At 42.3% G+C, this 15,333-nt stretch overlaps 1 protein-coding gene across 5 annotated transcripts in view; it reads right to left on the minus strand.

Moving 5' to 3' along the window:
- Positions 1 to 11,711, minus strand: part of PCNX4 (pecanex 4) — a 27,202-nt gene extending 15,491 nt beyond the window's left edge. For 2 of the 5 annotated variants that reach the window (XM_042446073.1, XM_042446072.1), the window contains exons 1-2: positions 1,916 to 2,041; positions 1,587 to 1,803 (exon numbers count right to left, since the gene is read on the minus strand). Coding sequence is in view for 4 of the 5 variants with exons in the window: in XM_042446072.1 (XP_042302006.1) it covers positions 1,587 to 1,773 (187 nt within the window). In the remaining variant the exon portion in view is untranslated. Of the gene's footprint in view, positions 1 to 1,586; positions 2,102 to 3,481; positions 3,662 to 3,909; positions 4,640 to 5,073; positions 5,121 to 7,528; positions 7,623 to 8,233; positions 8,643 to 11,503 lie in introns of those variants that run through there. The other 3 variants (XM_042446071.1, XM_042446068.1, XM_042446070.1) reach the window with 3 other exon arrangements.
- Between the last annotated feature and the right edge of the window lie 3,622 nt (positions 11,712 to 15,333).

Raw genomic sequence — 15,333 nt, forward strand, 5'->3', positions numbered from 1 at the left:
CTTACAAACAAATGCCAATGGGACTTGAGCCTACGTTATCAATGAGTCAGAATGCAGTATTTTTTTAAAAAATTAAATTCTGTTTGTACTGAAGTAACACAAAATCACAGGATCTTAGAGCTGGAAGAGAATCACATCAGTCATCTAGTCACACCTGCTGCCATGCAGGAATCCATACCTAAAGAACACCTGAAAGGTGCCTATCTAACCTGTTCGAAGACTTCCAAAGGTGGAGAGTCCACCACTCTCCAAGACAAATCTATTCTACTGTCCAACAGCTCTTAAAGTAAAAACATTCTTCTTAATGTTCAGTGGAATCTTCTGTTACCCTCAAATTAAACAGGCCTGTATTAGAGGCATGAAAGAGTTAACATATTGGCTCCTTTCCTCTGCTCCACTTTAAATTAGTACTGATCTCAGTCATGCCTCTGGGTATTGAAAAACTGCTCATATGATCCTCATATAATCCCCTCAGATCCACTTCAGAGTCCCCCACTCAAGAAGTGAGATGGGTGCTGACAGGAAAGGGCTGAAATGGCATCCCAGCATCAAAGCAGATTCTCACCTGGCACTGTCAACAGATACTTTTGGCACTAAGCGAAGTGCTTTTTATTCTCCAGTGTGCTTTTAACAAATTATTGTCTAGCTTTTGCTGTTGTTTTTATCACTTTTGCCTTAGTGTGCTTACCAGTTTTTAATATTTTGCTCTAGTTTTTTTGTTTGAGTATTAAGTGTGTATTTTATTTTTTTCGTTCTTTAGCTGTTTTGAAAATCTTATTGAAAAGTGAAAAGCACAAAACAACATCTTTGCTGGTTGTCTTGAGCCTGTGTATCCCACTGGGATTTTGCATTTGGTTGACCAAGTCCTAAGAATATGTAAGTGTATCAATTACAGAACAGAGAAGAAAACTAACTGTGTGAGGGGAGTGCTGAAGAAAATAATTAAAACCAGATTTTAACAAACATCAACTTGAAGATCTTGTCAATCGCCTTTAGTACTATCACGTATCATTTTCCTTTTTTTTGTATAGTAGCTAATTCTGCTTCTCCAAATTTAACATTTGCTAGTTACGATTATTTTATTTGCATATATTTTATTTATTTAATTATTTTAGGCGATATATATATTGGGAAAGGGTAAACTGTGACTGAAAGCCCCACCTCTGCCTTACCCTTGATCATGGGATGGACAAAGGGTGACTTAGATGCTCTCCAGTTATGACAGCCATCAGCCCTCACCACTGGATATGGGATTATGGAAGTGGTAGTCCAACTGGAGGGTACCAAGTTGGGGAACCATGATTCTTGTCAGGAAGAATTAGGCAGGTAGCATTCATACATTTGATAACCATGAAAATCAGAAATTTGTTTTAAAGTAAAAACTCAGATCTTAATGATCCAACATGTTGTACAGAATTTGATAGATATGAAGGAGCTCCAACCCACTATATCCCCAAAAGTCTTTCTCAAGTCTCAGAGACAATATGTCTCATTTTGTTTATCTTATGTTTTTGAAGGCATGTGGAATATTTCTGAGATCTCCATCCACCATCAGCTTATATATAATAAAGAATGTGGGCTCTTACCTAGGGTTAGCAATATCCTTCTGAGCACACCAACTTTCTTGAGCACCTTTTGCTTCTTCATATATACATTCACAGTCATGACATCCTTTGGGTAAAAGGGATTTCGGAACAGTCCAAGCAAGTATACTGTCTGAATCTCTCCAAGAATCCATGTAGCGAGAAGCAATACTATCAGCACATAGCCCATGATTGCCTGAAGACTAGTCTTAGAAAATGCCTGAGAACCGAGGAAGGAATGCAACAGGCTAGCTTCCAAGAGAGCAAAAGTCAATACAGTCAAAGAGAACATCAATTCCCTCCATCCAAACTGTGTCTTATAATAAGCAGACCTGTTCTTAAATTTGCTGGAAGCTAGGAGGTTGGTCACGGTGTGACTGAAAGCTAACCCAATCTCGTTCATGTTAAGACTCAATGCAAATCCAAATCCAGTCATGAAAAGGATTACACCAAGAGTGCTGGGGATGAAATAAGAGGCAATAGCTGTTCCCACAGAAACGAGAAACATTGCTAGTAGCCTGTATGGGAAAGAAGAATGAAAAAACAGAATTTGTTTTGAATTGAGCAAGTATCTATTGTTAGTAATGGACTGTGTGAGAGTAAACAAATGGAAGATTAAACCAGACAATGTAGAGGTATTCCCAGTCAGTTGAACGGCAGGCCAGAGCATAAGAATTCAGCTTGTGCTGGATGGGATTATGCTCCTCCTGAAATATCAGGTTCATAGCTTGGATGTGCTCTTGGACTCAGCCCTGAGCTTGGAGGACCAGGCTTCAGTGGTGGCCAAGAAGGCATTTGCACAATTAATGCTAGCAAACACTGAGCTGTCAGATCTGGACATAGTAACATGTCTTGATTACATCCCATTTGGATTACTGTACTTCAGTAGGTCCAAAATTCTGCAGCTGACCAAGGCATATTCCAACAGCTTTGTTGGCAATTAGTTTGTTTCCACACTAAATTCAAGATACTAGTTATGACCAATAAAGACTTATACAGCTTGGATCTAGATTATCTGAAAGCCCATATCACCCCATATGAGTCAGCCCAAGCCTTTCAGTCTTTAGGGGAAGGGCTTTCTCTCGGTCTTACCACCCTCACAAGCACATCTGTTGAGAATATGGAAGACAGACTTCTCAGTGACTAGGAGGCACACTTAGCCCTCCTCTCTGTTCTCTTTTCACCAGCAGGCAAAGACCTTCTTATTTAAATGGCCTTCAGTCTTTAACTGATTGGAGTAGAAAGATATGCCACAGGCATGCAATTTTCTAAACATGCAATATTTTAATGTATTTTAACTGTTTTATCAAATAAATAAATGGATCAATTATAAACTAAATAATCAGTGGCAATTCATCAGGAGAGTTCGGACTATTTTTTTTCATTTCTACCACAAGCAAACTCAAGGGGTCAGATTTGCTGCCTGATGTCACTTTCAACAAGAAATACAGCCCATTATACTGTACTGTGGTGCCATCATGGAATACAGAAACATTAAAGGTTTTCAGGGTCATATAAAACTTCATGCCCAAAGTACTTGGAAGACATCAAAAATGACTCACAACTGAACTATGAAGTATTTTTAAAAGAGTCTTCCAACACTCTACTACTAACTTGTTTGTTATGGCAACACTGTATGCATATGATGAAGTTATATTTTAAGTTGGTAGATACTCTGGGGTGGCATTTAAGGTGAAAAGTGAAAATACATAATTTCCCTTTAACCTCACTGCTGCAACTTTTGCCTCCAAAGCATACATTGCCAGCTTAAGCTACGAGTCATGAACATCTTATGCCATAATAAATGTGCTAGTCTAGCTCCCCGCCTCCCCACTGCGGGACAGTAAACATGGCTACATCTCTGAAATATTTTATATTTATGCAAAACAACGGGTTACCTTAAGTTACTTGACATGGGTGAACCTCCCAGGCCAAGCTCCAACACTTGCTCCATTCCCCAGAGAAAAAGTGCATCTAGTGGGGGAAGAATCCCCAGAGTCCACAAAATAGGCAAACACAAAAATACAATGTGCAAAATCTGGTTTGCCAATGTTAACGCTGGCATATCAGCAAGGAACCTGTACAAAAGTGGAAATGTGTATTATTTCTGGGATGAAGAAATGGTCTCTCTGTATCCAACACACCCTGATGTACCCTTTTCCTATAAATTCTAACCTCCCATATACATTTCAATCAATCTAACTAAATACAAATGTTTCAGCAGAGCTATAACATAAAGTGGATTAATGAAATGCATTAATATGCATTAACATATATATCCTGCATTGCACATCATAAAAACATACACAATGTAGTTTTTTTTTACCTGTGAGCAAGATCCACAGCAATGAAAACAAAAATGTAAAAAGGTCTCATAAGAGGAACAATTTCATAAGTGTCCAGTGCCTGATAAGTAGCCGTTTCTGAAGCAGTATTGATGATCAATGAGTATTCCCCTATGCAGACTGTCATCCATCCAAATATGAAGATCATAACAGTTCCTCCAATGTTACCTTCATACAATGATGCAATTCTGTTTGGTAGCAAATACCAAGTTCCCAAGCCACAGAGAACCCCAGCAAGAATTGAGTGAAAGATGACATTAACTATGTATTTTTTGCCTGAAATAATAAATTTGACCGTCTCTGAGCCCATGCAGCTAGAGAACTCCCACTCATCTTCATCCGTTAGGGTACTGTGGACATGCACTCTTTCCACAGATGCAGCTTTCTGTCTTGCAAACAGATTTGTTGCCTGAACAATAATGGCTGCAGCTAACATCAGTCCTCCAGAAACTGCAGCTGTGTAAAAGTCCTGCAAAACATTTAACTGGTACAGAAGTGTACCAATTCCTCCAAAAACCCATGGTAGCAGGAAGAGAATTATTTGATTCACATAAACATAAGCAGGTGCACAGTGTCCTAATTTAAATCGAGGGCCACCCAAAACAGTCTGTGGAAATCGCTTCAACAGGAATTCTTGCTTGTGGTCATTCAGTAGAGGCACATCTGGGCCCATTCTTATTTACATAAATGTTAGTTGAAATTCATTTTTTTCTGAATAGGAGAAAAAATAACAAAAAAAAGCTGATTAAAGGCACACATCTTTCTAAATACTGCCAATGAACTGACGTTTCTCAAAACTATACATAAACCCTATACATCACATTTTCCATTACCAAATTCTCAAAGGGAATATAACTAACTAATGCCTAACAGTTGTGTTGCTTTTCCCCCCAAATGACCATCCTTTACATCTCCCTAGCACTTTTTCATCCAGTCGTAATTCTTCAAGGAAAAATTTACAGAACTAACAGGTTTTTGAACCAAACCACTGAACTGTTCCGGTGAATACATTTTCACATTTTGCTTTGGTCCCATGTTTTTAGCGCAATCACTTTTGTATTAAGAAGGCCATCAGTGAATAGTTCCTTGCCCTCTTTATAGACAATCCTTTGTCCATTTAAAATTGCGTCTTTGATATTACTAACCGACAAGCCATGAAATATCTGAGAAACGACAGCAAGCGCAGAGCAATCTAAGTGGGAACAAGCAGGAGAGAGAGTCAAGACACCATTATCTTATATAGAGGTCAGCTTCCTTCCCAGAAGTATCTCTCTGCATTAGTTCATTCATGGTCACCTTGCAATATGGCATCTGCCTATTCTTCTGCTATCTGAGGATATAAAACAAGAAGCAGTCACAGAGACAGTGCTTAAATTCTGTCTGCTTTCTTTCAGATAAGTGTACTCTGTCCTATTTTTAATAATCTTTGTAACACCTACAGTTGAAAAAAATGAAGTGACTTCTCAAGCCTCCCTACTAGAATATTTAATACCCTTAAGTGCCTTAGCACCAGAATCCATTACATTCTGCTTGGGAACCAACATGTGATTTATGACAAAGAACTCATGATTGTGTGTTAGAAAGTACAGCCATAGGACTATGTGAATCAATGCCCTGGAGCATATGGCTTTCCATATTCACGAACACAGAATGACTACCATACCACACCATTACATTACATTTTTAAGGATCCTTCGCTTCCTCACTGACACTCATCAGTCCTAATGTTCCATGCTAATTCTCCTTACTCACAACTAAGCTTTTCATATTTGTTTGGTCCAGCTTTCACCAGCCTCGTGCTATCCAGATACTTTAGACCATATCTCCCATGTTTCCTGACTATTAGTCATGCAGGCTGGGGCTGCTAAGAGTCAGAGGCTAAAATATTTGGGTGGGCAGCAGGTTGGAAAAAACTAGCTTGGTTGGCACTGCCTCCATGAGGAAAAGATAAATTGAGCACAGCTATGAAAAAGTCAAGCTGAATCGTTGGTGCCTCCTGCCAAACAAGGAAGATCCCACATTTAACCCATGGTACTGTATCTCTAGGCAGCAGAATTAATGAATTATCAGAGAACCAGTTCCAGAAGGATCACAGTATCAGGCAATTTCATAACAAAGTCTAACAGGCTGCCAAAACCATGCTAGTCAAATAGGTTTAGAAGTGGCCTATTCACCTTATATGTCCAAAACATACTGCAGAAATAATCCAGGTTGAGATCGCTTTAACTGTTCTGGCTCAATGCTAGGGAATGCTGGGAACGGTAGTTTTGTGAGCCATCTCTGCCAGAGAGCTCTGGTGCCACAACAAACTACAATTCCCAGGATTCCCTAGCACTGAGACAGGGCAATTAAAGTGATCTCAAACCGGATTATTTCTGCAGTGTGTTTTGGACCATAGATTACATCTGCACAGGAGAAATAATCCAGGTTGACAACACTTTAGCTGCCATGGATTTTTGGGATCTGTAGTTTTGTGAGATATTTAGCCTTCTCTGTGAGAGAGCTTTGGTGTCACAACACACTACAAATCCCAAGATTCCATAGGACAGTTAAAGTGGTGTCAAACTGCTTTTATGCAGCAGTTTGGATGAGGCCTATTTCCCTAACCTGGCAATCTCCTGATGTGTTGGACTACAACTCACATCATGCCAGCTCAGCACAGCCTGTAAACATTATTCCTGGGATTATGGGAATTGTAGCCCAACAGATCTGGAAGTTGGAGAAGGCTGGTCTAGCATTAGCACAAATTCTTCACAGGTCACAGCTCAGTAACAGAGTACATAGTGCATGTCATACTTTGTTTAGATAGGCAGGCATATAGTGTTGCTGGGGAGTCATCAGCTATAGTACACTCTTCCATCAAAGACATGGAGGAAAACATATAATTACCTTGACTGATATAGGCTTAAATGTTTTTAAGGTAATCATAAAAGTTAACTAAATACACCTTGTGTTGGATACAGTCATAATGAATTCATGCCAACAGTGATTCTGATGGCACACACATGCCACACAATTCTTGCCATCAGTTATCCTGACTGCATTTTAAAAGAGCAATTTCTTAGTTTCTTAACCTCCCCAGGATCAGATTTGGGAGAAAGGCAGGATATAAATTGATTAATTAAATAAATACCAATACAAAGTAACCCAGTACAGTTAGTACCATCACTACATTTGGTCTAGAAAATAAAAGTATAAATAAAATACTGCACCAACTTTTTCTTCCCCATGAGCACACAGTTTTCATCCAGTGTGTTGAAATGGTTAAGTTATAGACTAATAATAGACTAGTGGGGGCTGCCACACTGCAGAATTAATGCAGTTTGACAGTGCTATAACTGTCATGGCGGCATTTTATGGAATCCTGGGATTTGCAGATAGTTGTGGCACAAGAGCTCTCTGACACAGAAGGCTACAAATCTTACAAAACTACAAATTTCAGAACTCCACAGAGCCATGGAAGTTAAAGTAGTTCCAAACTGCATTAGTTTTGCAGTGTAAATACAGACAAAAATGGGGAATCCCAGCTTCAAATCTCAATTCAGCCATGACATTCACTGGATGATCTTGAAGTAGTTACTATCCCTTAATATCACCTACCTCACATGGTTGTTGTGAAGATAAAATGGAGCCTTGAGTTCTTTGGAAGAATAGTGGATATACTGGTAATTGTTGCAAACAGGCAGAACATTCCCTAATATCAAACAAAAAAAGAGCACACACATAACTATACAGAAAGCAAAATTAAACCCATGTGCAAATTTGATACCCCTGTCAGGGTAATTTGTGGCCCAATGATAGTGTTTTGAAGACAGGATTTCTCAGCCTGCCGTCTATCAATGTGTTTCAGGATGTCAACAAACCAGGTACACTTTTTTCCGGCTCCTTCCTGGTGCTTTGAATTTTTCACACCACACTGAATTTTACGACAAAAATTTAGTCTTTCCAAAATTAAATTATTTTCAAAATTTAGCTCCAAGCAAAACATAAGTGAGTTTGTAAGGCAATAAAGTAAATTGCTTGCAAAATATGCTGTTTTATGTATTTATGTGCATTTTGCTGGGGAAAAGTAGGGGCACAGCTTTTATCAGGTTCTTCAGGAAGTATGTGACACACACAAACACAAACACACACCCCAAAAGTAAGAATTTCCTCGCATTTGGACATGAAGGTGTTAGAAATCGCTGCTTAAGAGCAGCTGGTTTGAGAGCTAACAACTCTGCCTGCCTATTACAGAATCACTTATATTTGTATTCAACTAATGCCAAAATGAAGTCATCTGCACAGGAGAGAGGCTATACATACCTGTGGCTACATTGCAAGAGGAAGGTTAATGCTGCAGCCTGGCTGGCTGGCTTTCAAGCCTACAATCCTGCTCCAAAGGAACCTCTAGGTCTAAAACCCAATAAACATCAATATAAAAAAGAGCAGTTAAGGCTGAATTCTGAGGAGCACTACTCATCCACCATTTCCTGGCAACCTGCAGAAGCAGCAACAAACATAACAGTCTCCCCGCCTCCTTTTCTAATTGATATGTATTTACATACACTTGTTTGCTTGCTTATGGTTTCTACAGGGAATGTGTGTCAACTAACCCTACGCCAGGGCCACTGGCCTCCACATACCAAGGAGTTTGAGAAGGAGCCAAATCCTGATGGCCAGCAAGTGTCTTCCTCCCTTCCTCCATTCTAGAATCGCAGAGATGGAAGAGACCACAAGAGCTACACAGTCTTAAGTCATGCAGGAATACATAACCAAACCACCTCCGACAGATGGCCATCCAGCCTCTCTTGAAAAAGCTCCAAAGAAGGAGGCTCAAACACACTCCAAGGGAGTACGTTCCAGTACCAAACAGCTCTTACTGTCAGGAAATTACGGTACTCCTACTGTTTAGGTGGAATCTCTTTTCCAGCAGTTTGGATCCATTGCTTTGGGTCCTATTCTCTGGAGCAACAGAAAACAAGATTACTCTCTCCTCAATATGTCTGTTGTTGTTAAGCACCCTTGAATCAATCTCAAACCATGGCAATCATGATCATGAGACATTCCAAGATTGCCTGTCCTCCATGGCTCTCCTTAGTTCCTGCAAACTCATACCCAGAACCACCTTAATAGAATCCATCCATCTAGCATGCCCCCTTCCCCTCTTTCTACTCTCCTACTCCTCTCCTAGCATTGTTTTTTCTAAGGAGTCATGCCTTCTCATGATATGGCTAAAGTACAATTGCCTAAGCTTTGTCATTTTGGCTTCCAGGGAGGTTTCTGGCTTGATCTGCTCTAGGTGTCATTTGTTGGTCTTTTGGCTGTCCATAGGATCCTCAGCACCACATCTAAAATGAGTTGATTTTCTTCCTATCTGCATTCTTCACTAGCTAGCTTTCTTTTGCATCCGTACACGATGATGGGGAAAACGATGACCTGGACAATTCTCCCTTTAGTGATTTGTATATCTTTGCGCTTTATGATCTTGTGGGTGACCCTGGGCAAGTCACATGCTCTCAGCCTCAGGAGAAAGCAATGACAAACCTCCTCTGAACAAATCCAGCCAAGAAAACCCCATGATCAAAGAATCAGAGTTGGAAGAGTCCCAAGGGCCATCTAGTCCAACCCTCTGCTATGCAGGAACTCACAATCAAAGCATCCCTGACAGATGGCCATCCAGCCTCTGTTTAAAGACCTCCAAGGAGGGAGACTCCACTACACTCCGAGGAAGGCGTGTGTTCCACTGTCGGACAGCTCTTACTGTCAGGAAGTTCCTCCTAATGTTGAAGTGGAATCTCTTTTCCTGCAGCTTGCATCCATTGTTCCGGTTCTAGTCTCTGGAGCAGCAGAAAACAAGCTTGCTCTCTCCTTGATATTACATCCCTTCAAGTTTTTAAACAGGGCTATCATATCACCTCTTAACCTTCTCTTCTCCAGGCTAAACGTCCCCACCTCCCTAAGTCTCTTCTCATAGGGCAGTGGTTCCCAACCTGTGGGTTGGGACCCCTTTGGGGGTCCAACGACCCTTTCACAGGGGTCACCCAAGACCATCAGAAAACACACATTTGCATGTAGCAATGAAAATAATGGTATGGCTGGGGGTCACCACAACATGAGGAACCGTATTAAAGGGTCGCAGCATTATACGCTCCAACTTCTCAACATCCTTTTTGAATTGTGTCCAGAACCAGACACAGTATTCCAGGTGGGGCCTGAGCAAAAAAGAATAGAGTGGCACTATTACTTGCCTTGATCTAGACACTATGTATACTTTTATTGATGCAGCCAAGAATCGCACTGGCTTTTTTAGCTGCTGCATGACACAGTTGACTCATGTTCAGCTTGTGGTCTACTTGGGCTCCCAGATCCCTTTCACACATATAAGTCTCTTTAAGCCAAGTGTCCTCCGTCCTACATCTATGCATTTCATTTTCTCTGCCTAAGGTCTGCCTAGCAATAGGTTTGCCTTAGGGATGCTGTAAATTAGAAACAACTTGAAGGCACACAACACAAACACACAAGCTCTTTCATCCTTTGACACAAACTCAATTGCCATGGCTCCATGCTGTGGAGTTCTGGGAATCGTAGTTTGTTGTAGCCCCAGAGCTCTCCAACAGAGAAGCCTAAATGTCTCACTAAACTACAGTTCCCAGAATTCCACAGTATGGACCCACAGCAGTTCAAGTGGTGTCAAACCAGATTATTTCTGCAGTGTGGATGCAGCCTTAGTCTTTTTTTTTCATATCTTGTGGCCGCAGTCTCTTTTCTGATCAACTATTAACAATTATAACAATCCCATAGAATCCTGGGATTTGTAGTTCGGTGAGACACCAGAAAGCCTTCTGGCAGAACAGGTTGAACACCTCGCCAAACTACAAACCCCAGGGTTTGTGGCACTTAAAAGCAGTGCCAGACTGCTTTAATTCTGCCATGTGGACACAAACTTCAGGAGCGCTGCATCCGCACTGCAGAAATAATTTTGTTTGACACCACTTTTAACTGCCCTGGCTCAATGCTAGGGAATCCTGGGAACCGTAGTTTTGTGAGACATTGAGCCTCCTCTGTCAGAGAGATCTGGTGCCACAATGACCTACAGTTCCCAGGATTCCCTAGCACTGCATAAACTGCTTTAACTGCCCTGGCTCAGTGCTAGGGAATCCTGGGAACCGTAGTTTATTGTGGCAGCAGACCCCTCTGACAGAGGAGGCTCAATGTCTCACAAAACTACAGTTCCCAGGATTCCTCGGTCTTGAGCCAGGGCGGTTAAAGAAAGCGGTGTCAAAGTGGATTATTCCCGGAGGGGAGAGAGTGCCTGCCTGGCCCTCTCTGAACGGAGGCCGGAGGCTCTCGGGGCAGAGAGAGGGGCCCATCTCTCCCCCTTTTCTCCTCAGAGACGCCGCCGCCATTTTGTCTCTCTCTCTCTCTCCTGCGAAGGAGGCCAAGAAGAGCAGCAGGGGACTCTGCTTAGACGCCGAGGGGAATAAAACAGGCCCGCTTCGGGGGCGATAGCCACGCCACCCTCCGCCCAACGAAGCAGCCATTTCCCTCCTCCTCCTCCTCCTCCTCCTTCCCCGCACTCCCTCCCTCACTCACCCAGCCGCCGCCACAGGAGCCGGCCCCCGTCTCTTGGGCCTCCAAGGGCTTTCCCTCATGGCTCTCCCCTCCCTGTCCTGAGGAGAAAAACGGGGCCGGGGCCAGGGCCAGGCCTCCTCCTTGCCGGCGAAATGGCTCCCTCGGAGGCCTCCAGGAGCAGCGTGCCCGGCCCTCTCCCTCTTCGCCTCAGAGACCTCCGGCTTCGATCAGCTGCAGAGGCCTCCGAAAAGGAGGGCGCAGTTTTATTGTCATACACACACACACACACACATATATACACATAAACATACATATATATACACACACATAAACACACACACACATTATATATATATATACACATAAACATTTTTAATACACACATATATACACAAGGACATAAACACACACATATATATGTACACATAAAAGTACATACACATTTAACATATCTGTATAAACACATAAACACACACATACACAAATATATCTATACACACACATATATACACAAGCACATAAACATGCACACACACACATATATATACAAATATACATACATATATATACACACACATAAACATACATACACATATATACACTTACATATATATACACAAGCACATAAACATACACACACACACATATATATATACACATAAACACACACATATACACGAATATATCTATACATACCCACAAACATATCTACACACATATTCACATAAACACACACATATAGACAAATATATCTATACACACACATATACACATAAACATATATATATATATATATACATACATATATACACACACAAACCTGTACACATGTGTGTGTATGTACACATATACACATACACTCAAATATACACATCAACATATATCTATACACACACACATGGACATACATTCACACATATATACACAAACATACACACACAGACAGGTTGCTTACCTGGAACAGTATTTCTCCAAGGGTTCCTCTGCGAATCCACACAAATGGCTTACTCTGCTCCTGTGCAGAAATGCTCAGAGGCTTCTGGAATCACTGGGCGAACTTTAGATTGCAACTTTTTGGCGTTGCCCATCCTTATATCTTCCCTCGGGTTCCTGCTCTTGCCCCAGTTCTCTTCCTCCGCTGCACTAGCAGCAAGAGGGGACTTTGCTCTGCAATCGCTCCTTGTGTTTCCTGATCCTAACGGTTGTCCTAACTTTAATGGTTTGATCTAAACCCTTGTTTTTGACTACTCTTTGCTACGGCCCGTTCCGCATGGGCGGAAAGTACGTGCTTGGCACCTACTAGGATTAGAAAGGGTCATCCTTTCTGGACGCCCGTAACCCTAGTACGCGCCGAGTGCATATAAAATGGTGGTGCCCATTCTACATTGGCACTTTGTGGCGTCATTTCCGCGGTGCAAAAAGAAGCCTCTTTTTGGGCTTCTTTTTCAGCCGCCAGGAAGCCTCGCCATCTGGAGGCTGAGGCTTCCCGACAGCGGAAACGGAGGCGCCGGCAGACCACCCTTTTTGGGCAGTCTGTAAAGCGCCTATAATCCCTGGATATTGTTGCTGATTTACCGGTTTGACCTAACGGCTTGTTTGACTATCTGTGTCTCTGATTTTGCTGTGAATAAGGCGGCGTCCTTCAAGCGGTGCGATAAGTGCGGGGCTAAAATCCCCATGTCGGACCGCCATGACTCCTGTCTTTTGTGTTTTTGTGCCCATAATCCGAAGCCATGCTCTTCATGTAAATCCATGACTGCCCAGGCGCTCAAAAACAGGGACCTGAAATTGAACAGGCTTTTAGACTAGCCTCTGCCCCTGCATTGGAAGGCTCTTCAAAGGCTCATTCGTCCTCCTTGAACAAGGAGAAATCCAAGTCTTCCAAGGAAGGTCCTCTAAAGAATCTAAAATGGCTGACAAGCTTAAAGAAAGATCTAAGGACTGGAGAAAGGATGTTGGTTCTGAGGGCAATAAGACTTCCAAGCGTAAGCATGCTAAGGAAGCCATCCCCTTCTAAGAGAGATAAGTCCTCGGACCACTTGGCTTCTAAATGGGCCCATTCAACTTCACCCGCTCCAAGATTGAGCCACAAGGAGCCTTCCACTCAATCCTGAGCCCCATCAGCCATGTTGGGAACCAGCCCAGAGGCTTTGGTACCATCCACGCCTCTCCTTTCCGAGACCAATCAGGTCGTCCACCTTGACTCCGATTCCAAATCCGGTGAGGAGGTTCAACAAAGTCGGGTTGTTGATTTGAGCGTTCAGCCTCATGGCTCTCCATTCCGACTCGACCGAGGCGGATGAAGCGGTCGCTGTTGACATGGACACATCCTTCCATGATGACCTTCTCCAACAATACCCTGATCTGGCCTTTGACCATGATTCTGGTAAATATTACTTGCCTGTGGATCTGAAAGGTCTTCGGAAAAAGTTACCTCCTGCTCCACCTAAGATTGCCACCCAGGCTCAGGTCATCCAGTCATACATACATACATACAGTCAGCCCTTCCTTTATGCGAGGATCCATTATGGGGGTGGCGCGTAAGGGAAATACCACGTATACTTGAGCCCCATTGAAAACATGTATGCGAGCCATTGCTTCATCTGGCGTGCAGCTCACATATGACGAGGGCGCACTGTGTGTGTGTGTGTGTATATAATTTTTATATCTCCCGCTTCTCCCTTTGCATCGAAGCAGGATTACAACAATAAAAACATCATAAAATACATAGATAATACAAAATACATCAATCAGAAATAAAAAGGGAAGAGTTGTTACAGTATTGCTCACAGTCGTAAAAATCAAGTCATCATATTCAGATGTTCAAAATCAGATCAGAGGAGATCCATTGGATAGGCCCGCCAGAAGAGATCCATCTTCAATGCCCTCTTGAAGGCTTCCAAAGAAGGCATAAGACGGATCTCTTCCGGTAGGTTGTTCCAAAGTCTAGGGGCCATCGCAGAAAACGTTTTACAAGAAGTAGTTTTCAACCTGGTAATATTTTTGTGCCGGATGTCCTGAGAGTGCGGGGTGGATTATGTAGGGAGAGGCGTTCCCTTAAGTAACATGGGCCCAGGCCATGTAGGGCTTTATAGGTAATAACTGACACTTTGTATTGCGCCCGGAAGCTAATCAGCAACCAATGTAGAGATATGTAATATGCTCTGATCTGGGTGTCCTGGTGATCAGTCTGGCTGCAACATTCTGAATCAGTTGGAGCTTCCGAACTACACACACACACATACACAAGTTGGCTCACCACATTTGCAATTCTTTCTTTTGCAGTTTTGATTATTATTGGATTTGATTAATATGCTCTCTCTAGGAATCCCTAGGTCCTCCAGAGAAATTCTGGAAACTGACCATAGAGTTGCACTGGAAGATCTAGAGATTACTGGAGAAGACATGCCTCTAGGCATTTGATTCTATGGTCAAAGTCTGGCGGATGTTGACTACAGAGTTGCACAGAGGACCTAGAAAACATGCAGGGGTAGCTGTGTTGGCCATTTAACAAATCCAAACAAAAATCCATCAGCGATACCTTTATTGGCCAACCGAAATGCACAGTCTACTTGTTGTAAGTGTTTGAAGCTCCATGGCCTTATTCATTGGGCGAGATGTTACAGACCAAACAGGAGAAAGAAAGAAAAAACAATTGGAGATGTTAGTCAGATGCCTGCATGTTGTTTCAGTCCTTAGTAAATGTGATGGGAAGGATATATTTTGTGCAGGCAGGCTCCTCCTCCTCCTGGCAATTTGTAGATTGTTAAAGTCCAGGAAATTTAAAGTCCATTTGCATCTCAACAGGGACCCTCTTTTGCAATCCAATATGTCTCCATTCCAGTGAGGTC

Source organism: Sceloporus undulatus, chromosome 1 (assembly GCF_019175285.1).
Source record: "Sceloporus undulatus isolate JIND9_A2432 ecotype Alabama chromosome 1, SceUnd_v1.1, whole genome shotgun sequence".
In the NCBI taxonomy this organism is placed as follows: Eukaryota; Metazoa; Chordata; class Lepidosauria; order Squamata; family Phrynosomatidae; genus Sceloporus; species Sceloporus undulatus.